General features: G+C 44.5%; 1 protein-coding gene and 1 long non-coding RNA gene across 37 annotated transcripts in view; one reads left to right on the forward strand and one right to left on the reverse strand.

Moving 5' to 3' along the window:
* ZNF384 (zinc finger protein 384) overlaps positions 1–17539 on the reverse strand; it is a 29000-nt gene extending 11461 nt beyond the window's left edge. The window contains exons 1-9 of one of the 27 annotated variants that reach the window (XM_026090215.1): positions 17435–17539; positions 17186–17321; positions 16593–16641; positions 15752–15843; positions 15477–15666; positions 12738–12804; positions 12345–12585; positions 11656–11986; positions 6647–6727 (exon numbers count right to left, since the gene is read on the reverse strand). In XM_026090215.1, coding sequence (XP_025946000.1) covers positions 6647–6727; positions 11656–11986; positions 12345–12585; positions 12738–12804; positions 15477–15628 — 872 coding nt within the window. In that variant the 5' untranslated portion in view covers positions 15629–15666; positions 15752–15843; positions 16593–16641; positions 17186–17321; positions 17435–17539. The other 26 variants (XM_026090213.1, XM_026090217.1, XM_026090224.1 and 23 more) reach the window with 26 other exon arrangements.
* Positions 17352–23855, forward strand: part of LOC112977661 — a 33386-nt gene continuing 26882 nt past the window's right edge. For 8 of the 10 annotated variants that reach the window (XR_003257595.1, XR_003257592.1, XR_003257597.1 and 5 more), the window contains exon 1: positions 17352–17439. This is a non-coding gene — a long non-coding RNA (uncharacterized LOC112977661). Of the gene's footprint in view, positions 17440–18450; positions 19307–19411; positions 19495–23855 lie in introns of all 10 variants that reach the window. The other 2 variants (XR_003257599.1, XR_003257600.1) reach the window with 2 other exon arrangements.

Below are 23855 nucleotides of genomic sequence, written 5' to 3' on the forward strand. Positions count from 1 at the left end.
TCATCATTTCTACCTTACTGATGTGATACATAACACCTTGTCTAGGAGTTTGGATCCATCTGTTCCCATAATGATGGGAAACATATTTGGTAACACATAGACTCTTTGAACAGAAAGAAGCAGTTGGCAATTTATTTGCTATGGATGCTGCTGTTAAAAAGTGTTCCCCCATCACGGCACAAGGCTGTTAAGAGAAGCTTGCATTGTTATACAGTTAAAGATGGTAAAAGGTTTTCCGGTTGATAATGTGATAGAGAGATAGAAGCTGCATCCAAGTTACCAGACTTTTTTTTTTTCCACCCCTCTCTCTTTTTAAATGTGTGCCAACTGAGGGGCAGAGTTAAGGTTTCTCTGAACTTAGCTTTTCATTTGTAGACTTGTTGATTAAAAAAGACAAAATGGAACCTGCACTTGGAACTTCCAGGTCACATCAGAGAGAAAAAAAAATGCCACACAGAAGAGGTCTGGCAAACATGACTTCAAGCTTCACAGCAGGTTGATTATGTTTTTGTCTGGGAATTTTCTCAAGTTCTACAAGTGTTTAAAAATGGCTCAGAGACAAGAGTCCCTGCAGGTGCTACAAGCCACAGAGTTGATCCTGCTCTTCCCTGCGTTCATCTATTTGTTCTCCTCTCAGGAGGATACTTCATTACATCTACTATTGTGACTATTCATGTTGGAGTCAGAAGTCTTTATGAAATGTGCAGTCTGATCAGTGTATGTAGCGTAGGCAATATTTACCCAGCACCTACCTTAACTTCCACAGGCCCTTCCAAGCCACAGCTTGATTTTAAGCCATTTAACTGGAAGCCATGCCTCCCTAGTGAGCACACTATTGTACACCTGCCATAACATTTTTTTCTTCTCCATCACTGTTGCTTTACATTCATTATCTCTTAACAGTTGTTTCCACATTTCCTACCTTCATCTTTTTCTTATTCCACTTTAATTGCAAACCCTAATACAATGCACAAATTAAAATGCATTTATATATTACACACATTGGCTAGATGCATCACTATTCAAGAACATATCCCTATATATTCTCCCTCACACAGACACAACCCAATCCTTCCCGGAATCAAAACAGAAAAAATTTGGTCTGTTTATCCCTAGGTCTGTTAAAGATATGAGGAGTTAAAATGAACATCACGGTCATCTTAAAAAAAAAAAAAAAAGTAGCTTTTTGTTTATAAACCAAAGTATCTCCAAACATTTGTTCAGTTTGCACGAAAGTTTCTGAAACTTCTGAAGCTAGACTTGACAACATATGTACATTGGAGTGATCAAGTCATACACTTACAAGATGAGGACTGTATCCTTGAAAGCAGTGAAGCTAGAAAGAACTTCCACTTGAACACTAAATTGAAAAATACCTCTGAGTTACCAAGTCCAGTTCCCCACTACTGCAAGCAATTATGTTATAATTCCATGCATGAATTTATCAAGCTCCATCTCAGAGGATATTTATTTCCAGTACTCTCAATTGAAGTCTGATCCAGAATCTCACTCCCTGATGAGAATTGTTCAATTGAAAAATAAGCTCCCAATGCGATGTTGTGCTAATATGGCTAACAGAAACATAAAGGGGAAGAGCAGGTACCACCTTTGTAAATAGGAACAGTATGACTGTTTTTGTAACAGTATATCTAATTCTGAGGTCTGTGTAATCAACAATTATTGAAAAACTCAGACTAGATCAGACAACTTAAAGAATGATGTCATGCGTGGAAAAACCTGCCTCATAGTAGAGATTCACTGAGCCCAGTTTGTGTAGGTTTGGAGGAAAGGTTTAAAGATAACTTGGTCAATACCCATAAAAAAATCTATGTAGGGAGAAAAATACCAGTTACTAGTGGAATGTTTTATGCAGCAAAGAGAGGTATAATGATACAATAGCTAGCAGTAGAAGTTAGAAAAATCCAAGAGGAAATAAGATCTTTCCAACCATGAGAACAAGGCATCTTTGGAACAACAAGCTGAGGCTATGGTAAAGTCTTAATCATTTGACACCAACAGTAATACCTTTCTAAGAGTTTTGTTCTAGTTCAAATGCAATTCTGGGCAATAATCTTTTCTGTGTGGTACCTATGACCATATATTTTAAAGTCTATACTATTTTGAAAAATCCATGAACCTTACTATGTCATCAAATCTAAGCAGTCCCCCCCATTAATTCTATAATGCCATAAAGTCATCTGCTCCACTGTCCACCACTACTGTGCACCTTTCCCTCTACTTACAGTTCTGTTGGGTGTCTACCTTCAGATCATAAATTCTCTAGAATAAGTAAAGAAAAACAGACTGAATGTGCTTTCAAATTTTACAAATAAACTTATAAAGAAGGTAATTCATAACCTCTCTGGCACCTGCATTAGAATGGAAGATAAACCTGACCATTAGTGGGAAAAAAAACCTCACCACCAACAAAAAAGTTTGTCTGAATTTAGCAGCTGTAGACATTATATTGTATTGTTTTGAAACACAGCATTAAAAAAAGAAAGTTTTGCAACAACTCATTTTCCAATAATCTAATTATCACCAGCCCTGAGAGGGCAGGAATATTATGTAGCATGAAGAAATTTATGAGCTTTATGAATTAAAAAAAAAAAAAAAAAAAAAAGCTCTGGAATATAGCAGAAAGCTGTACTTCAGACAGTTTCATATTATGTGGTATCAGGTGTTTTCAAAGGAACAAATGATCTCTTTAATTAAGGGCTTTGTGTTTTGCCCCAGACAGTATCAAATATTAAAGGGGAAGATGCAATCAGCCTTCTAGCGGGCAAATATGGATTCAAAATAATGTTAGGTCCATATGGATAGTGAGATTACCCTATCTGACACTTCAGTGGTGTTTTTCAGTATTTGATTTCAGTGAAATTTTCCTTTCTGGAGAAAGGAAAAGCCACAAGTGCTGCTTGCTAAGCAAGAACATAACAATGCATGAAATAATTAGTTTTTTTTCCCCTTAATGACCATTTTAAACCTTTTCTCCTCAAGTTTCAAAGCATTTCACATTGTGCCTTTAAACTACTGTTACTTCCACTATATTCTTTCTGAGAGCAAGGAACAGACATGATTGCACTATTCCCGTCACTGCATGACATAACTTCCTTATGACTGCTTGCCATACCATTCAGTGCCCTTGTTATGGCACTAGAAATTTAGACAGCCAGGAGAACATATTCTTAATAAGGCAAAGGTGTATTTCTCCATATAAATAGTTAACTTAGTACCCAGCAATACGCCAAAGATCAAAAGTAATGTCTTCCAATATTTATCATTCTTTCTTTTTATAGAGAACCTACAGAAGTTAGACATTGAGATAATGTTCATGTTGCACAGAAACACCCTCAAAATCATGAAATGCCAGTAAAAGCTAGATGTACAATTCTAATTCTGCTCCCATATGAAAGTCATCATGATGAGTCATTAGTGAAATTATGGTTATAGCAACCAGACTACAATTCTGTGGCATGTAGTGCGGATTTGTTCCACTGTTCATGGAATGTGCTGCTTCATCCACTGGATGCTGTTATGAGATAAAATACCTGATGAAAGAGATTTTCATAGTAAAATTTGCCTAACTGATGAATAGTATATTTCAATCCAGTGCTTAATTAATTGGTATCATAGTTGTGAAGACTCTGTAAGCTTTCACATTGCTTTGAGAATTCAAATTCCTAATATCTGTTCAGTTTGGTCTTAGATGCTAACTAAGCCCTTGCTCCTTCTGTTGGACTACAAACGCGTTATACTATACTATAATAAATCAGATAGGAAGGTCTGAAGTTAAACTAGGTAATAAGAGTTTAGGCTGTCAAAGGTCAGCAATTCAATTAGCAAGGAGAATTTACTCCTTTTGTAACGCACAATTAATGAAGCAGCTAATGCAAACATGGCACAGTTCATCATGAATGCCAATTTAACCCCTCCCCCCAATCTTTTAAAGCTGAAGTTAAACACTTCCTTGACAATATTTGTAAGAGGCAGGGGAAAGGAGATAGTGTAACCATTTAATATATAAAGCTAGAAAACTCAAATAAGACCTAAATAAAGCCAGAGAAAATAAAATTGCCAAATGAAGGCATTTGATTACTGTACCTCTTGCTTCCTCACTTCCACATCCAGCATCATCAATGCAAATTCAAAAGTTAACATTATGCTTGCATTTACAAGTTTACACTATTGACATGCATACTATCAAAACTGTATCAGCTACACTCAGAGACCTTAGTCGAATTATATCCAGTCCTTCAGTCACTTGGTAGCTTCATAAGGCCACAGACAATAGCATGTACCATTTTCCTGGCAGGGCAGCAAGTTTTTTAAATGCTCTCACCATATATCACTTATCCAGTTCTTAGATTTCTGAGGACATTCCAGATTTTGTCTGTTTTTCCAAACCATCTTTTAAAAATATCAAGCCCAGAATTTTATGTGGTATTTCAGCATGCTTCACCAGTTGCACCTCTTATTTTAATCACTCCAACACTTATGTACCCAACAATTGCATTGACCTCCTCTGCCACAGCCTCGCACTGGGAGCTTACATGATATCATTTAATTCCTAAAAAACTTTTTCATAGTCATTGCTTTCTAGGATACCGTTTCCCTGCCTATATTCCTTATTTTTTAGATCTGAGATGTTCAATGGTAGCCAATAGGGCATTTCTATCCAGGCCCAAATGATTTTTTTTGCTTTACAGTATGTTCAAGCATCTAAGCCTCAATCGCTGACTCTACTGGAGAAGTCATACAGTATTATCCAGTAAACTAAGCTTTCCCTTTGGCTATATTAAAACACATCTTGCTTAAATAATCCCAGTTTAACAACCACATACAGCTCCCCTATCATTTTTAGCTATCCATCAGTAATGGTTCCATCTGTAAATTGTCAGCCATGATTTTATGTTGACCTCGAGATCAGTGAATAATGTCAGACATAGGACCTTGTCTACTAATTTCTGAAATCGGTCACCATTAGGATTAAAGATCAGCAAAATAACAAAATACAGTAAGGTGTTTCCCAGTACAGTGATAAGATGCAAAAGCTAAGATTAAAAGGATACAAAACCCCATGAGAAAGCACTAACAAATTTGGAAATGCCAGAATTAAGGTCATCTATGTCACCATAATTTGGCTCCACAATGCAGGCACATTCTGATACACCCTCATTTACTGTTTCAACTGAACTGCATCCTTACTTTGTTACACAGACAGATACCTAACAAACAAGTGTTCAGTTCTTCGTTTCATCATCATTCTGTGTATGGCCTCAAGCCTTATTGACCACATGCAATTCCAACCTCATGAAGTAGAATCACTCATCTGTGGTACAGGTCACTGAAGTATCAGTGCTCCATAAGCACTCATTTATCCCCACAATATCCCTGTTTCATCACTGCCTTCCCCTTAGCAAAAATAAAAATTAGACAGAGGAGTGAAACAGTAACTAATTAAGACATATCCACTAATTCTGATTGGCCAACCTCATATCTAGGACCACTTCCCCCTTCCCCCCCAAAGGAAAATTTATACTATGTACATTCAAAATGCAGCTCCTATATACTTCTGTTCTGCAGCTGTGAGAGTCAATGATTCTGCAAAGCAAAAGTGGATCTGACACATAAGAGAGGAATATTCAGCGATACTTGAGAAGAGATTAAGGTTTGGGAACACTTGAGCCACCAAACATTAATTATTTCACAATAATTATCTGTGGTCACTTCTAGCCTGCAACAAATGCAAATCTACTGAAGGCTAGAGCTAACTCATATTTGCACATGTTCCACAGTAAGCTTACCCACAGGTCTGAACCACATGTGGCTGCAGGATACCATAGCAAATCTATGGCAGAGACAAAGGGAGCCTCCAAGCAGTAAACTGCCTTTGCCAAATTATCCTTCTCATTTATGCAACCCCCATGCATTTTTTTTTTAAACACTCCTTGCAGATTCTTCAAGTAAACATGCAGGAATCTGACAGGCAAGAGTGTCTGGTCATTGTATACACAATACCTGTAATCACATAATAAAGGATGGTATCAAAATGCATTGACTCAATAGGGCCAAATTAAAGGTGTAGTCAAGTAAGTAGTTCTGTGATAGAATAGTTTCAAAGTTCTCTCTCCTCAGTTGAAACGCAGCAACTAGCCCCCTGCACAGACTCATTCCATTAACATGCAAAGTAAAATGTGCTAATATTAAAACTCATGACTGTAGAGTGTTTACTGTTAAATCCTTTTACTTTGCTCTATGAACTAGGAGCATGCGTGTGCGCACACACACACACGCAGAGTTACCATATTTCAGCAGAAGAGAGAGAACTTGCCATAACACAAGTTTTCACCTTACTATGTCCTGAAGCACATGGTCAGTCTTAATTCTGACATTTTCTAACTTCAAGCACAGCACTTATATACAAAGCAAAGCTTATGTGTACAAACTCTATGTGTACACATGGATGTGCATGTGCACCTGTCCTCCTTAAAGTTTTGAAATAATTAGCCAATTTCAAATGAATCTGATTAAGGGGTAAAGATCTTAAAGATAAAGTCACTACAAGTCTCATAAAATATGCAGCTGGGGAAAGAAGAGAGACCCTATTAGAGCCCCCTGCTGAGGGAAAGGCTAATAAGCTCACCCTTGATTAGACATCAGAGAATCCACACAGGAGAGAGCCGCTGGAAACCAGGCTTCATTAGTTCCGCTGCTCACGGAACTACTTGTTAAAAAAAGCAAACAGAAATTCCAACATGTGGCATCATACTGACACCCATATTGGTCATCAGCAATCTTAAGATCCACTGCACAAATCTCTGTCATTGCAGCTAAGAGAATAAATGACAGCAATGGTAATTTGTCATCTTTTTTAGCATAGCATTAGAGGGGGATGAGACTCTTTGCCAGAGGATGTCACATACTTGTGCTGATTGCAGATATGGCAAAACTTAAGAATAATGGCTTTAATTCTTCTAGGCTTTGGAGGGAATGTGGTCAAACTTTCTGCCTGATACTTCTAATCTGCTGCAATCTCCTGTCTCAAGCACCAGCTTCTTGGCCCAGTCCCAACCTCTTTACCCACATGCCCCATCTTCCCTGTCCTCTACTTCAGTGGCTCTTCCCCATTTCCTTCTCCCAGTTCCTCAGCACTTCTTTCCTCTACCCCCGTTTTTGTCTGTCCACCTCCCATGATCTTGTTTGCACCTGTTCTGCTAGCTATACACAACTCCTCATTTTCCAGCCCCTTAGCAGATTTGTCTCATTCCTCCTCCTCTCAGGCTTGGCCCTTCATAGCTTATTTCTGTGCCATCCTTCCCCTTGCAAATGGACTCCCCATTGCATCCTCTGCTGCATTCCCTAGTTCCTAGGCTTCTTACACAAACATTCCTAGTCTTTATTCTTTCCTCCTTTCCCACTCCCATCTCCTCTCTACCCAAGTTTCCAGATTTCCTAGACACCATCAGCTCCAGTCCCTGCCCTATCTCATGCTTGTCCCCACTACATTTTAATCAAGCAGTGTCTTCATCACCCTGCCTCTGTGGCCACTAGGAGGTAATAGCCAACACTGGGCACAGAGAATCCCTTCTGAAGTAGAATGAGCAGTAGCTGTGACTGAAGGAAAGGCATGCTTGGCCCTTCAGCCCTAGTCTGGAAGATGCTTATCACTGCAGAGAGAGCACACACAGTCCAGTCTTGCATAGAAACTAACAGAGGGTATAGCGTATTTAGTTGTTCTGGGGAGATGGACAATCTGGTCAGCGCCTGGAGTGATGCAAGCCTCAAGTAACATCAAAGAGGATATAATCTTCACATATTTCAACTATTGAACTATAAAGCATCTCTGAGCATGCTTAACGTCTTTCCAGAGCTAACAACTTAGCCAAATTTGGCCATATTTTCACAGATATATGTGGCTTACAAGAGCCAGACTCACCAGACTTCAAATATATTCTAAACCATGGGAGGTTCAACAAACAGCAATGCTAAATCCCACACAATGCAGAAAAAAGGCTTAGAATGATAAATGTCTGAGAACATGCCTACCTGTTCTACCACTGGTTCCTCTTGCCTCCCTAATTTCCTGATTAAAGGGGGCCTCCACTCAGCTTCTTCCTTTACTGAAGCTCAACTCCACTTATTGCCAAGCCAACTGGCTTATGTGCCTTTTTCCTCCCTAGATTCACCTCAGAAGCTTCCTACATCCCTTAGCTGCTCATGTCTCCCAAACGAAAATCCTCTTTTATTTCCACAACCTAGTGAAAGTAAGGAAACTCTGAATCGGACATAAGGAACATTAGTTACAGTATGATGGCAAGGCCCTTCTCAATCCAACCATTTTTCTGTTTGTCTCCTAGGTTCAAAAGAACAACTTGCAAAACCGTTCCAGACAATGACTTTATATTCGTCATAGCCTTTACGAGCCTAATGCTGGAACCAAGCAATACCTGCAAAGAGCTCTCAACCTCTTGTAAAAGATCAACCTATTTGGAGAACTGTTTGTCAGAGAACTGATCTGGCATTCTGAACCAAAACCACCTTATCAGCCCTGTCAGCTGATCAAATAACACCACAAACTTCAGGAAGTGCACAGATACAGGCACCAAGCCATAGTATGCAACAATACTACTGTCTCCAGGATCTACACTATTTCTCTCTTCACCAGCACCATTTAAAGCTCTGATGAGAAGCCATGTACTTCACACTGCCAGCATCTTACTAGAAAGACCTCTGATGTTTCACTCTTTCTGTGGAAAATGAGGTAAGTCTACAAAGATGTCAGGGGAGAGTAATAAACACCTGACATTGAGTTCAGACAAGACTAAAATGACACTACTTATGAGTAAAATGAGGAAAAATTATTTTCCTTACGAGGAAAATGCTTCACAGAACTGGTTTAGATGCTGTCCCCTGTAGGTGTAAGCATTCATCTAATAGCACAAAGCAAAGTATAAGGGCTCTGGCAGACTAATCCTAAAGCTAGATGGCCAAGATTTGCAAGCAACATCATCATTAGCAAAAGCCTCACACGTTTTCTTACAAAGAAAAATCTAGTCACAAAGATTCTTATATCACTTACAGAGGAAGCTACAAGTTCACTTCTAGAGCTGATATGACATCAAGAGAGCTACAATGTTCTGGAGCTGGAACCTCTACATGCAGTGGGCTGATCTGCAATATGCACATCCTCTTTGTGCTCCAGTCCCTCCAGAGCTCTCTGCCAGCAGTGCTGCCCATTCAAGGCCTTGCTCTATTTCAACCAGCACACCAGGAGTCAGATATTAAGGAAATACTTGCTCAGGCACTTGCGACAAAGCTCACAGAGCCAAAACAGAAACATAAAACCAAACAATAATTCAATTTGACAAAAGACATTAGAAATTAACTATTAAAAAAAAAAGCAACACACAAAACCCCCCACAATCAGGATGATCAACATAGTCCAACTCTTTCCAGGCATCTGACTAGATTGTCCTCAGTGTATCACCACCAGAATCAGTGAAATTATGCAAATGCATACACATATATACCACAAGCAACTCCTTCCCCAATCGAAGAAGGGAACAAAAGAATCTCATTCCACAGTCCTAGTTTAGCTAAGATAGGCCTGCATATCTTAGTAATGGGAATTACCCAAATCATCATTTCCTTTTAGAAAACAGAAAGAGTCCAGGAGTCCTCAAAGTTTTAACTTGCGAGTCTATTCACATGCATATTATGGGGAAATAATTTTACTGTATTTTACAAAGGTCATCTCTCCCACAGCTCCAAGAGGAGACAGCATTTTCCTTTCGTCTTCAACAATTATTTTTAGTTCTGAACTTGCATATGGAAAGCATCAGCCAAAAAGGAAGGCATCTGCCAAGGAAGGCAGAAGTACTACTTGGTGATCTTCAATAAATCTCAGTTTAGCTATCTTCCACCTTAACACTGCTCAGAAGAAAGTCTGCTTGGGACAGGGCCTCGAGAAAGCGGCAGAGGTACCACACTCAGACTAAATGCAAACACAGGAAATCTTCCTGATTACATGTTCCTACATATAAACTCGTTTGTCTTTTTTTGCAAAGTCTTTTTCATGAGCTGTTACATAGACTATTGGTGTTCATGAAGTTTCTGCTGAGTCACTCCACCTGGTCATGGGTATTTTTTTCCAAATTTGCAAGTAAACAAGGAGCTATAATTAAAGCCTTGGTTAAGCTTTAATTCCAGTGTTCACTGCCAATTGTGTACCCTGTAAATACATATTTAACAACCTAATTAGCAACCCAGACTGTAAGCAGCTTGAGTAGCGTGGAATTGTGGCTAGAGCCCAAAATAAACGGTGGGATTACACATAGCAAGCTACCTAACACTCCCACCCCTCTTCACCATACGTTGGCTATATTTTCAAAGTGGAAAAACTGGGACACTGGTAAGGAAATAAGAAGGCTGATCCAAGGTCTGGCTTTGTACCCATTTAACTGTATTGATTTAAAAAGATAAACATTTTTGAAATGCTATAGTTAAAAATAATACAGTCCCTGCAATGGATGCACTGATTCTTTATAAGTACCTCCACATTGTTAGGACTTAATCTCAGAAACATAAATAAATCTGGGGAAAAACAAAGTCTAGGCTGACAAAAAGGAAACTTTCAGAAGGGATAATGGGCACACAGTAGGAAAGTGAGCAGACCTGGGGACAATCTCCTCTTTCAATCTGCCCATGTGCAAAGGGCAGAACAGAAGAAACTGTTTATCGCTATGCCACTCCTTTGTCTCTTCTTGATCTTAATTATCCCTCAGAAACACCCATCACTAAATCACTCATACATGCTCCCACTTCCCAACCAACACAATCCATTACATTTCCTTCCTAGCACTCCTCTGCTCTGTCCAGTTCCCACCTTCTCAAAAACACCCATGCTCATTATCCTCCAGTACTACTCCTTAATTAACCTTTCTCTTTGCTACCGCTCACTTATGAACTCAGGCCACATCCCTCCAAGGTCAGAAAGCCAACCTCAGGGCTCAGAACTCTTCCCCCTCTTATCTGATAACCTGAAGGCTCAGAAACACCCTTACACCTAATTCAGAAATGCACTTTTTTCTGTTTTGTTGGGAATGCTGAAATAGGAGAGCACAAGGGGCAATGCATGTGGGAGCAGACAGGTGGGAGCAGACACATCACCAGTTCACTCCCTGCTCTGTGCCTCCAGTCTGTAGTCTTTGTATTGCATAGTCTGGAGCCCTAACTCAGGAGCAGCCAGGCACACTAGGGCTACCAACTACACCTGAAGCGCTCCAGTTACACCAGACAGTACTGCATTCTGCAGTACACCAGCCACAGTACCTGGCTGTGACATCAAGGATATGGCTCAGTCCCTGTAAGATCCTGGTCATTAACTGACCTAGTAAGATTAATATCTGTATATTTAGGAAATTGAGGTTGTCCACTAAAAAGGAGATCCCTCATTTTGGGACAACCCACAGGCTTGCAAACATTCCCGATTAGACAGAAAACTAAACTCTTTGTGCAGCTGAAAGTTTCTATACTCAGGGACTCTACAGGGACGAGGCACAGATCTCTTCTTCCCCATGTAACCCTCTGAAGAGTGGAATATACCCCCATCCCCATGCAATGTTACAGCCATGGTTGAACCCTGCTCCCCACCTGTACGTCTTGCCATCCTTGTGCTGGTCCTCATCATCCTCGTTTGACAGCACAAAGGGGTCGCTCATCTCTGGCAGCCCTGACTCCTGCAATCGTTTCTTCTTCCGGCCCCGGGGTGGTTTGGAGGCAACTCCCCCACCCCCGCCACCCCCACCACCTTCAGAGAGGGTGGTTGTCCCTTTCTTGGACAGATCAGGCACCACCTGGAGGGCTGCCTGGGAGCCAGGGGGTAGTGCAGAGACAATCATGGGGGCTGAGATGGGAAAGGTTTGGGCAGAGGAGGCTGTGGTCACCAAGGAACCTGATGGGGAGGTTATCACCAGACCAGGACCTGCAAACAGAGAAAGATGGAAGAAGTCAGGCATTATATCTCTAATTATTTCCAACCTCCTCAACTCAAAGAAGTAAGCTTTATACATCTACTTTTGACCACAACCCAAATGAACAGAGTAGCTTGCCCTCCCTCAAAATATCCCCAGGCTCCACTGCTGGAAGTCAACATTCATGTGTCAAGAATGTCTAAAGATTCACAGTGAATCCATGCCTAGGGCCAAGACAGTCCACACCATCAATAAGGCTAGGATTAATCTAATGCCCCCAAAAGATTCTCCAGGACTCCCCATCCCCTCATCCTCTTCCCATCCTGGAGTCTCCTTCATATTGTCCCAGAAGTCTTTGGAGTCCCCTACCTGCTGTCATGAGCCCAGCAGACTGCACTGGTACCACAGTGATGTTCTGAGTCACAGGGGCTTGGCTGTGTGGTGTCAACTGCTCTGGCTTGGTGTCCGAGTCCATGGAGATACCAGTGGGTAGAGCCACAGAGGTGGGTACTGTCAGCAAGGCAGGGTAGTGGGGGGGAGCCAGGCTGCAGCCCTTCTCTGTGGGCAATAGCTGCTCCTTCATCTTGTTAATAAACATGGTGTTCTCAATCTAAACAGGTGGGAAGAACGGCTTTTAGAATACTGCGGTGCAGCTTCCTCCCAGCAGTTGGCTGAGCAAAAATGCGACAGGAACACTTATCACACATGAACTTCTAACAGGAAGCAAGACCAGCATAATAGGTTGGAAGACAAAGATCTTACCTGTCCAGAGACAGTGGGCACCGCTGGCCAGAAGTACGGGGAGGAGTTGAAATGAGATTCTTCCATCCTAGCTGGGCGCAGGGGGAAAGAGGAAGGGGGAAGGGAAGAGGAATGGAGGAGAACGAAGACAGACAGACACACACGAAAGGAACATTAAACCCAAAGAGACTCCAACAGGGAACTGGCTCAGTCTAATGCTGTGACAGTTCCTTAATCTCCCCTTTCTTACTTGAGCAACTTCTCCCCACTTTCGAGCTATCTGCCCAAATCCTGTTATTTTCAAGGGAAAAGGGTAATGTCTGCCATTCCCACAGGCTCAGGTCCCTCTCAAATGCCTCTTGCCCATAGTCCTCCATGCAAAAAAAAGACTGATTACATCTGCCCCAAAACACCTCCAAAATTTCGATTACCATCAGCCCAAGTGCAGGTACATTAATGACAAAGTCTGTGCATCTGCAGCCAGCCAAATACAGCTGAAAACAATTTTTCACTGTCACAGACAGTCTGATCCCACAAGTGGTGAGAATTCTGGACCTTGCCTGCCCCTCCACCCCAGCTCAAAGCTAAGGACCCAGACACAGCAAGGGGACATTAGCATTATGTTACACAGGAAGAAAGACAGGCAGAAAGAGGGAAACAGACTTGCCCAAGATAACAGACAGCCACAGCAGATCAAAAAGTAAAAAATAAGACTCCTAACTTCCTGTTGCCCACTGCTCTAACCACTTCAGCCCCCCTGATGGGGGGGGGGGAAATATCATTCAAGATTCCTGACAGACAAGATCCTCTCCACTCTCATCCAACAAAACTATATTGTGGGAAAGCAACCTGACTACCCTGCACCCAAGATACCCTATTTCCAAGTGAGATCAAGCCATGGCTTCGTATTGCCTATTTCATCCCTCTCTTTGACATGAGATTCTGTAGGATTTTGTCCCCAGTCAGGTGCCCACTGCTTCAGCTCAACTCTCTGTGCAGTCAGAGGACTGGTTAGACACCAAAAAACAGCCCTCTGAAGACAGAAGCTTAATCTCTTCAAGAACATCCAACTGAAGAAGAAACCTGATGTTCCACTCTTTTCCATGCCAATCCTTCCATTCCTTTGCACAGTATCACTAGCTAGCAGAGTTTGCAACACTTATGCAAATGCCAGTCATAAACTAAAGAAATTCACAAAAGAATATTTTCTAGAGCAGAAGATGTGCCTATCCCTGAACAAATATGGCAAGACCGGCAGATAAAATAGTCAGAGAACATTATGACTGGCAGAGTAAGCTACTTAAAGAAATCAGACACTGTAGGTTTCTCATGCAGATATCTGTAAATTGTCCCACTTCTTCTGTTATCATATGGTAGTAGTCTAATTAACAAAAAAATATTGTTTCTGAAGGGCCTCAGTCATCAGATAAACTGTGGAGCATGCCCTGAGTAGCATGAAATACTTACTTTCCAGAAGTATATTAGAACAGAATAAATGCATGTGAAACCTGTTGCATGTGTGCCAAAATGGAAAGACAATTTTCCTCTATGCAGAGGAGCAGTATTTAAATGAACCAAATTACCTGCTAATTTTATTTTTATGAATTGCTCACAGAACAGCAAAGCTAAGTATTCCTGCCTCACTCAAACCAACCAATAAACATGCTTAAGGATGAATTATTTCCCTTACACCAGTGGCATATGGTCAGACTGCCAGCTGACTGACCGAATTACTCTGGATTTACACTGCTGTGATTCAATCAGAATCGGATGGGGCAAGAATCTTACCTTCCTTCCTTTGCTTTCTTTACTGAGCCAAATTAATTCTATACAGGACCTTGCTGTAGGCAATGTATATGTAACACCTTTAACTGCAGGGCTTGTTCTTCCACAGGATGGACATAAATGAAGAGATAAAACATTCCTTGACAGTTGAGCACCTCCTAAACCAAGAGTTTTTTGCTTGGAATATCAAGGTATTTTTGTTGTTGTTGTTCTTATTGTTGTTTGTTTTTTAATAAGTAAATCCCTATCTGCTCAGCTTCCACATTAAAAAAATAAAAAAAGTGAAACTGATTCTGTAAAAACCATGTCTCATATAATAATCATATGCATATTCCAAAAAGACTGTAATTGTCCCTGACTCCCTTGGATTGAATGACAAACTTTAGGAATTAAACAGAAAGATGCCAGTTTAAATAAAAATCTCACAACAACCCTCTCATTTAAAGAGTACAAGATATGAAAGGCAAATCCATTTTCAGATTCTAAAATCCAAACCAGCCTAGACTAGGACACCATTTGCTTCCTGTCTTCATCTAGTTTCCTACCAGAACTTCACCAAGCACCTAACTTTTGTTTGCTTAGTTTACAAAAACACATATATTAAGAAAGCCTTGTATTGATTCTTGGAAAAGGACTACACCGTTCTCATTAAACTCTCTTAGAATCCATTTCCCCATCCAAAAACCTTCATTCTTGAGCAGATATCAGGCCTCAATAACCAGTTTGAAAGATTGAAGTGTAATGAAGTTAAAAGAATGGGGAGGGAAAAGAGAAATGGTGTAAGAATTGAAGCTTTCATGCAATCTCACTATTATGCCAATCTTCCAAAGGGAGAAAGCAAAGATAAGATTCCTCCACCAAGCTACTGTCTTAATACCCACGGCCACCCCTCCCCTTTCCCAGTTTCAGTTATAGGATATTTTGTAAACATGCACCCTTATTCACAGCCCCGACTTTAACACAGCTCACACTTACTTTACCAGAACTCTGCACGTAACCCTTCCAATTGCTCTATAACTATCACATATGGGCTGGAGCTTCAACCCTGTACCACAGCATGTTCCCACTGCAGTGCCTTCATCATCCCAGCTTCCATAAACAGGCCAGAGATGGGACCTTCTTCCCATTCACCAGTCTAGTATCAGATAGATGTCAACGTACCCTCCTGATATAAACCAGAAATACCTTCTATGTACACACCAGAAATTTACATACACCAAATAAACAACCAAGTGAACCAGAGAACTCACAAGGGACAAGGAATCTGAAGTTTTAGCTCTCAGAGTACTTCACAGAATCACATACTTAACGTGCTGGACTTATACTTCTTTGCAGGTCATCACTTTAATCATAAACACACAGATAAAAGCATATGCAAGTATACGGTGAGGTAGAGGCTGTGTTTCTGGAAGGCATAATTAAGGTTGGATATGCAGGTATTTAAAGACTGACTTTTAATATGCTTTCCTTATTCTCCACATACCCAGCTTATATTTTCCATTCAGTATATACATTTTTAGTTGACAAAAAGCCCTGAATATGACACTCAGGAATGATTTAAAATGTTGTTTTATATCTGCCTGATCTTTGTTCAATAAAAGGAGCTTTTAGGCTTAATTGCTGCAAAACACTATTGATGCTGAAGGCCACACAAGATATCAGATCAAATGCAAAAGTGCCTCCACTAAGCTCATAAGCAACAAAAAATCCAAGTACTGCTACATCTTTGGGGGGGGGGGGGGGGGACGGACCCACGAGGCATACCTCAAACGCAAAGTCCCAAGCCTGCATGCCAGGGTTGGAACAACCTCGGTGCTTTTTCCTGACACATGCATAGCCACCACCCCAGCCACTTGAGCCTCTGTGGAAACAGATGCCTGGCAAGGGAAGTACTCCACACACCCTATGTCTGAATTCCTTCCAGGCAGTCAGTCCCTTCTTCCACGCCCTGAAGCCCAGGTGACTTTAAGTTCCAAACGCTGTGACCCGCAGCCCGCTCCCCCCACCCAGTGCATGTGCTGGGTCGGCCTAAGTACCCGGGGCAAGGGCAGAGGGGCGGGAGTCACTCACACAGCTCCGGGAGCTCCTTACCCCTCTCACTCTCCCTCCTCTTGCATTTCTCCTCCTTCCGGGGCTGTCTCTGCAAACAAACCGCCAGGGTTACGGGGGCACTGAAGGGCCTGCATGACAGCGGGCAGCGCAGGGCAGAGCCCCTGCACCCGCCGGCCACGTCCAACCCCCGGGGGAGCGGCCATAGCGGGGGGAGGGCGCTCTCCCAAGGACCCGGCCGAAACCGGAGGGGGGACCCGGACCCACCTCCCCCCGCGGGGCCCGGCGCGCACACGGCGGCAGTGGCTGAGGACGGGAGCCCGCCGCCCCGCTCGCCCCTCGGGGGCGCGATGCAGAGACCGCTACGAGGCGGAGGGCCGGCTCGGAGCGCGCCTCCCCCGCGGCGCAGCCCCCGGCCGCGCTCTGCACCAGACAGCGGGGCGGGCGGGCGGACGGACGGACGAACGAACGAACGAACGAACAGACAGCCAAGCACCCTCCTCCGTTTCCGCTTCCGGATCGCTGCAGCCCCGGAAGTGCCCCTTTCCCGGCCCCCGGCCCCCGCCACATTACCGCGCACCACCCCCCGGCGGCGACCCCGACCCGGACTTCAGCGGCAGCAGCGGCCTCCTCACCGGAAAGAGGAGCGGCGAGTCGCTTCCGGATCAAGAGGCGGGGCGCGCCTCAGCTCTTCCAGGGCGCGGAGCGGAGCGGAACGGCGTCATCGGCGGGTTCGCTTAAAAAAGAGGCGGAGCGGCAGCGGCCGCCCGACTGCAGCAGGTTTCCCGTTAGTGGGAGCGCCACAGAGCGGGCGGGCGCGCCGCGAGCGGCTGCACCGGGGCCGGAAGTGTGAGGGCCAGGGGGCGACGTGGGCGCGCACTTACCGGAAGTATGAGGCGCCGGCGCGCGGGGAGCCCGGGCTGGAGGAAGGGCGGAAGTAGCTGTGCTGATGGGGGAGGGCGCGCGGGGTTCCCAAGGCCGGCCTCGAGGCCGCTTCCGGTCTAGGGTGACTCCCCAGCGTGACGTGCGGCGGTGTGGGAGAGCCATTTACGTGAATATCCATGAGTGCTCGTGAATATTCATGAGCGCTTGTGAATAGCCACGGCCCCGGGATGGGATCGGGCGGGCTGCTCGGGGCTGCTGGTTTGGTCCCCCGGCCCTGGGGCAGATCCTGGCCTTCCCGGGCAGGGGAATGAAAACGGGCAGGAGCCGCTGGACGCAGGTGTAGCGCTGTCCTGTGCCAGGCCCCAATTGAAGGCAATTTGCAGTTCCTGGGCAGGCATGAAGGCTTCCAGCCGGTAATTGCAGCCTGGCTGCCCTTGCCTGCCTCGTGGGCACGGCCGCCTGCCAGCCGAGGCCTGCGCGGCCGCCTGCCGCCATCCCCGCCTGCAGAGGCAGCTGGGCTGGCTGTGCGCTCCCTGTGTTGGGCCTCGGGAGTGTTTGAGCCTGCCGGATGGGCAACGAGTGCTCCCTTCAGGTGGGGTGGGTTTTCCGCCAGCAGAGTGTGTGTGGTAGCTTAGCAAAGGGTCCAGCGCAAGGGAAGGGGCAGGAGGGCAGGAGTAAGTGGCCGGATGGCTTGGGGCCACCCAGCAAGGTGGCGCAGAGCAGCCGAGTGACTGGCTTGTTGCCGCCACGTGAGGTGGATCCTCCAGACCCTTCTCTTGTGCTGGCTCTGCCACTTCCCTGCCTAAGCACCAAACATGTTTGTCTCACTGGCCCACCAGAAGGGACTTTTAGCAAGTTAGTTTTATGTCAGGGGGGTGAACTGGGCCATCTCCGTCAGAAAAGTGCTGTAGGAAATGGGGGAGCAGGACCACGGAGTGGCATATCATAGTTGCAAGCCATTAGGTCAGTATAACCACATGCAAATACCGCTTTTCTCGTTTGTAACCATTCACAGCTTATTCTGAATCCTGATACAACCACAGAGGGGATTGCAGCCACAATCTGAGAATGCAGTTTAACAGATGAAACCCACCTAAGTTTGGGCTGAGAGTTTCCTGCTGTCCTTTGTGCTGGCGCTACCATTCACATTGCTGTGCAGCACAAGTCACTGTGCTGGAAGCAGCAGTGGGTCCCTTGAGCCTTGGCGATGGCACAGGAAAGGCTGTTCCTGGGGGAGAGGATGCAGATTAAAATTAGAGCCACCCCACAAGACTATTAAGCCAACCTGTCTGTTGCAGTTCTGCCCTGCCTTAGGCTCATGTAATAATTTAGGTGGAAAGAGACCTTTAGATGTCATTTGCTTCATTCCACCACTCATAGCAGGATTAACTTCAGGATTAGATCCAACTTCCAGGTTAGATTAGGTTGCCTTCCTCACCTGTGCTGTTGCTCACTGGGCACTTAGCTGAGCCATTTCAGTGCTTTGACCTAGGGAAAAACTCCTTTCTTTTAATTGCCAAATGAGTTTTCTGCCAGCTTGGCATTCTGGAATAGCTCTTCAGAGCCAGCATGAGTAAGAGGGTGGGACCAGGGAGAGCACAACTATAGCAGCCAGCGGTTAGATTGGCTCGGGTGATCATGAAACTGCAACATCTGGAGCACTGGGCAAAGGGAAATCTCCTGGTGGCTGAAAGGCAGGCTGCTTGAGCAGCAGCACCCGTCTGTCACCAAAAGGTGCTGGGGTCATCCTAGACAATGCAAAACTTCTTCCCGGGAGGAGTCAGGAATAGCTCTGCATTCTTCAGCAGAAGTCACATGAAGGCAATTGTTGATTTATTTAAATAAAAGGAGTTGGCAGTCTAATCAGTTTGGTAATTAATTTCCTTGTTAATTTTGGGTTTTTGACTTGCTCATGAATATTCGCAAATCCTCATCTTTTTTTTTTTCCTTTATGTAATTATTTTTGTGTTTGTCAGATCACCTCTGAAGGTCACATTTCTCTCCTCGTTCTGCAATGCAGCAAACAAATTCAATCTCATGCCTTGGAAGAGGAAATCTGGTCTGTTGCTGATGTCTCCTTTGCCTCTTCTTTGCCCCAGAGTCCTTGCTAGCCTTTCAGCTCTCCTTTTTCCTCTCTACATGCTGCCTAGAAAGAAATAAGACAGAGTCTGTTCAAAGAGGAGGGCTGACTTAGACTTGGCAACTGGGAGAGCTTGTCAAAACCTTCTATGCCAGACAAGCTAAAGTCATAATTGCCAGCTGAGGATTGGGACAAAGTGGTTGATTTTTTTTCTTACCATGCCTAGAGCTTTATGTTCCTTCCCCACCCCCAATGTCAAGCACCCTTCAGTAGCACGTGAGGCAGTGTGACTAACATCTGTCACAGACATTAGATTTCTCTTATCTCCTTTCCCTAGAGGGAGACAAAATAAAAGAAAAACAGGTGTGTTTCTCTGGAGAGTACAGCTGATCTATTCACCTTTTTTGCTGGCTCTCTGTTGTCCCATCCTGCCTGTCCTTGTGCCTTTTCCTCAATAGTAAAGTGCATCCTGGCCTCCATTACACATTTCTTCCTGGTAAGGTGTGCCTGTGTCCCACATGTATGTTCTTAGAGCTTCTGGCATTTCATAACATCTATCAGCTGAGCTAGACTTTTTTACTGTGAGGGTGACTGAGCACTGGAACGGGTTGCCCAGAGAGGTTGTGGAGTCTCCATCTTCGGAGATATTTAAAAGCCGTCTGGACAGGGTCCTGGGCAGCCTGCTCTAGGTGACCCTGCTTGAGCTGAGGGATTGGACTAGATGATCCCTAAAGGTACCTTCCGGCCTCAACTGTTCTGTGATTCTGTGACAGACTGAGGACTGTGGTGGTAAAAATCCAGGTATCCTCAGTTATAATGACTCCTTTTGGGGATAGGAGGAGCAGGGTTGGGAGAAATGGCATGAAAGCTCCCCTCCTTGCTGCGTTCTTGGGCACAGGGGTGAGCTTGGCCAAGAGCCAGCCCCCTAAAAAAGTAGCATGATACACACAGCAGAGTCCCCCAGGCTCAGGGACTGCTTCCAGACTGCTTCATTTCTTCACATAACTCAGTTTTGATGGAGTCTCCAATCTGTACAATTTCTTATCATTCAGAGAGCATACCTCAGGGCTTGATGCTGTATGAGGAGAGATGGCAGCGCTGCACCAGCTCCAAAGTTCAGCCAAAGGCTATGTATGCCAAGGGCATGGGCAGACCAGGCCAGGCTGCCAGTTGGGAAAGGGGTGGCAGAGAGAGGTTTAAAATTGTGTGGCAAGAAAATAAGCCAGCAGCAATATAAAAGCAACTGCATGAGGTAAATGAGCCCTGGAGGGGGAGGTAGCTGGAGGCTAGCAGGGCCTTGCTCCAGGGAGCAGAACCATGCAAGAAGCACAGTTGGGCACCCACCTGCCTCTGAGGGTACCAGCTCATGGCAAGCTCAGAAAAGGAAATCTGTAGAGAAAGCCAGCTGAGACAAAAACTACCACAGCAGTTGCTCTCTTGCAACCTTTGTAACAAGCTCTTCTACACAGTTTTGACCCAGGAGGGCTGGCAAACACACACCTCCACGCTGGCTGCCTGCTCCGTCTCCCATTCTTGTTACCTCCTCTATGGTCACATCTGACCTTCACAGACCCACCTCAGCTCTTCCCTTCTTTTTCTGCTCACTTGATTTCTTCATCTCTTTCCTTCCTGGACACCCTAACACAAGACACCCACCCCTGGACCTTCAGTAATGGCTATAAACCACCTGCTTGTGGCACCACTGTATGCTGTGTCCTTGGACACCTTTTGTCTGCTGTCCATGTATAAACTGCTGTTCATGGTGGCTGCTGTATCGATATAGGTGGGTTTTGTGTGGGATCCTGCTTGGCTGGCTTCTAGGGCTAGTAGACCTGGCCTGACATGTTCAGTAAGTTGCCTCTGTTGGTACCTGAATTAGTCAGGGGTACCTGAATGGTAGGCAGAGAGGAAGAGATGTGTTTGGAAAGTGTGATGAGGTAGTGACACCCATTTTAAGGGTGGAGGTTGTTCATTCTTGCCCAAATTTTTATCTGCTTGTGGGACAATACTAGGTTTATCCTGAAGCTGGTATTTTAATCCATAATGTGAGTACATTTCTCAGTGAGGCATATTGTCCTCACTCCCTCAGGGAACTGACATCTCTTTGGCAATCGACTGATTAAATCCCCTGGCAGCACGCAGCAGAGAGCCTTTCAGCACGTCATTTCTGGCTTTTTTTCCATTGCATGGAAATAGAGTGCATCTTTCCCTGTTTGGTAACTTCTCTGGTTGGTGTTGTTTAAAGTTTCAGAAATATGCAGTAACTGAGAGTTATAGTCTCCGTTGTCCTTCATGTGCTGTCCTACTCGAATCATTGCATTTATAGTGGCATCCACACTCTTAAGGGCAAAGAGCAGAAACCAAATACCTGGGATATACTTTGGAATTTGAAGCATATGTAACGATGTTCCATGGCTTTTTCACTGAAAGAAATAGGTTGCTCTGGACCTGGGGATGTCAGAGTCCCTGTTGGGCAGGAACTTGGTAACTCAGGACTGTTGTGGGATTGATCAACCTTAGCTATAGGCTGAGTTTAGTCTGCTGCTGAAGTAAGGACAGTCAGTTACTGAACTTTCTGGCCAATGCGCCGTGAATATGAGTCCCATAATTTGGAAGAAGGATAAAGAATCACCGAATGTATCAGGAAACAAGTCAGAGGGACTGTGCCTGAGTACATTCAGCACAGGACAAAAGTCACAATCCCATCAGAAGTGCCTGAGGGGGATCTCCATTGCATGGCCATAGGCAAAAGCATACCATACGTGCACAGGCAGAACCTGTTCCAGTGGGGTGATAGCTTCTCTGTGGCAATGACCCCAACAGGCTTAAATCAAAATGGGTTTTAACAGATCGCTACAAAAACTCTCAAGAAGCATTTTGAACATGAGTCAGCAGTGAGCCCTTAAAGCAATGAAGGCTCCCTGCAAACTGGGCTGTGTTAGCAAAAGTGTGGCTGGCAGGTCAAGGGAAATGATTATTCCCCTCCACTTGAGAGGGGCGAGGCCACATCTGGAAGATTGTGTCCAGGGCTGGGCTCCCCAGTACAAGATGGAGGTTGACAAACTGGAGCAAGTACAGCAAAAGGACGCCATAGTGGAGGGCTGAAGCACGTGATGTTCAGGGAAAAGGCTGGAGGAGCTGGATTTGTTCAGCCTGGAAAAGTGAAAGCCGAGGAGGCATACAGTTGCTGTCAGCCATTATCTATAGGGAAGTTACAGGAAGATGGAGCCAGACTTTGAGAAGGGGACACAGAGAAAGGACAAGAGATAGTGGACGCAATTGCAACAAGTGAAACTGACTATATAATAAAAAACTTCTTCCCCTTGAGAGTAGTTCAGCAGTGGAACAGGTGCCCAGAGAGGCTGGGGAATCTCCATCCTTGGAGGTGTTGAGAAGTTGCATGGACAAGGCCCTGAGCAACCTCATCTAGTTTGGGAATTACCCTGCCGCAAGCAGGGGATTGCATTAGAGACTTCTAGAAGTCCCTTCCCACCTCAATCTTTCTGTGAGTCAGTGATCTTAGTTTGTGCTGCTGATCTGCCATGAGCAAATGCTCAGTATGTTCATAACACTGGAAGCCAGAAGGGTAGCATGCCTGTTTCATTCTGTGCAAATGCAGCTATGATGACAGCAATGTTAGCCTCTGTAAAGTCCTTGCACGTGAACAACTCCTCTCCAGTTGGCTTGACACACGCTATAGCCCTCCTCAGCCCATCCTACTTCTGTTCCAAGGACTGGAAGATCTGTTTGGTTTACAGGGGATCCCTGAAGCTGTGACATGCAAATTCTTCTGAACTGCAGCAGTCACAGAAATGCCATTTAACTCAATGAGAAGAGTCTTCCCCCCACACACCTCCTCAACTTGATATCTTCAGAAGCAGAGAAACTTTAATAACTCCTTTGCATTCTTGCCTTAGGTGTCTGTGTGTTTGTGTGCAGTCAGAATATATAATAATGCCTTTCAGGGGATCTTTATTCTCATCCAGAAGTTCTACAGTCACTTCACAGGTTCCCGCTTCTTAAGAATTGTCACTAACCACTTAGTCCGTTAGCCTAAACTGTAACATTTAATCCACAATTAGATCACAGCGGTGGATGCTTGGGTGATGCACTCCTCATGCCACCTTCAGTGCTCTCCAGAGCATTGCGGAAGCACCTCTCAGTCTTTACAGCTGCTTCATATCATTTCTCAATAAAAGGAAGATGCTGAAAAAGGGGGGAGAAAAGGAGAGAAGAAAGGGTGGAGCAAAGCAAGTTATCATATCAGAGCAGAAGTAAAAATCAAGAAGCTGTAGCACATCAAGACTGAAGCTCACCAACTCACCTCCATATTTGTGTTT

Source organism: Apteryx rowi, unplaced genomic scaffold, assembly GCF_003343035.1.
Source record: "Apteryx rowi isolate R43461 unplaced genomic scaffold, aptRow1 scaffold_853, whole genome shotgun sequence".
Classification (NCBI taxonomy): domain Eukaryota; kingdom Metazoa; phylum Chordata; class Aves; order Apterygiformes; family Apterygidae; genus Apteryx; species Apteryx rowi.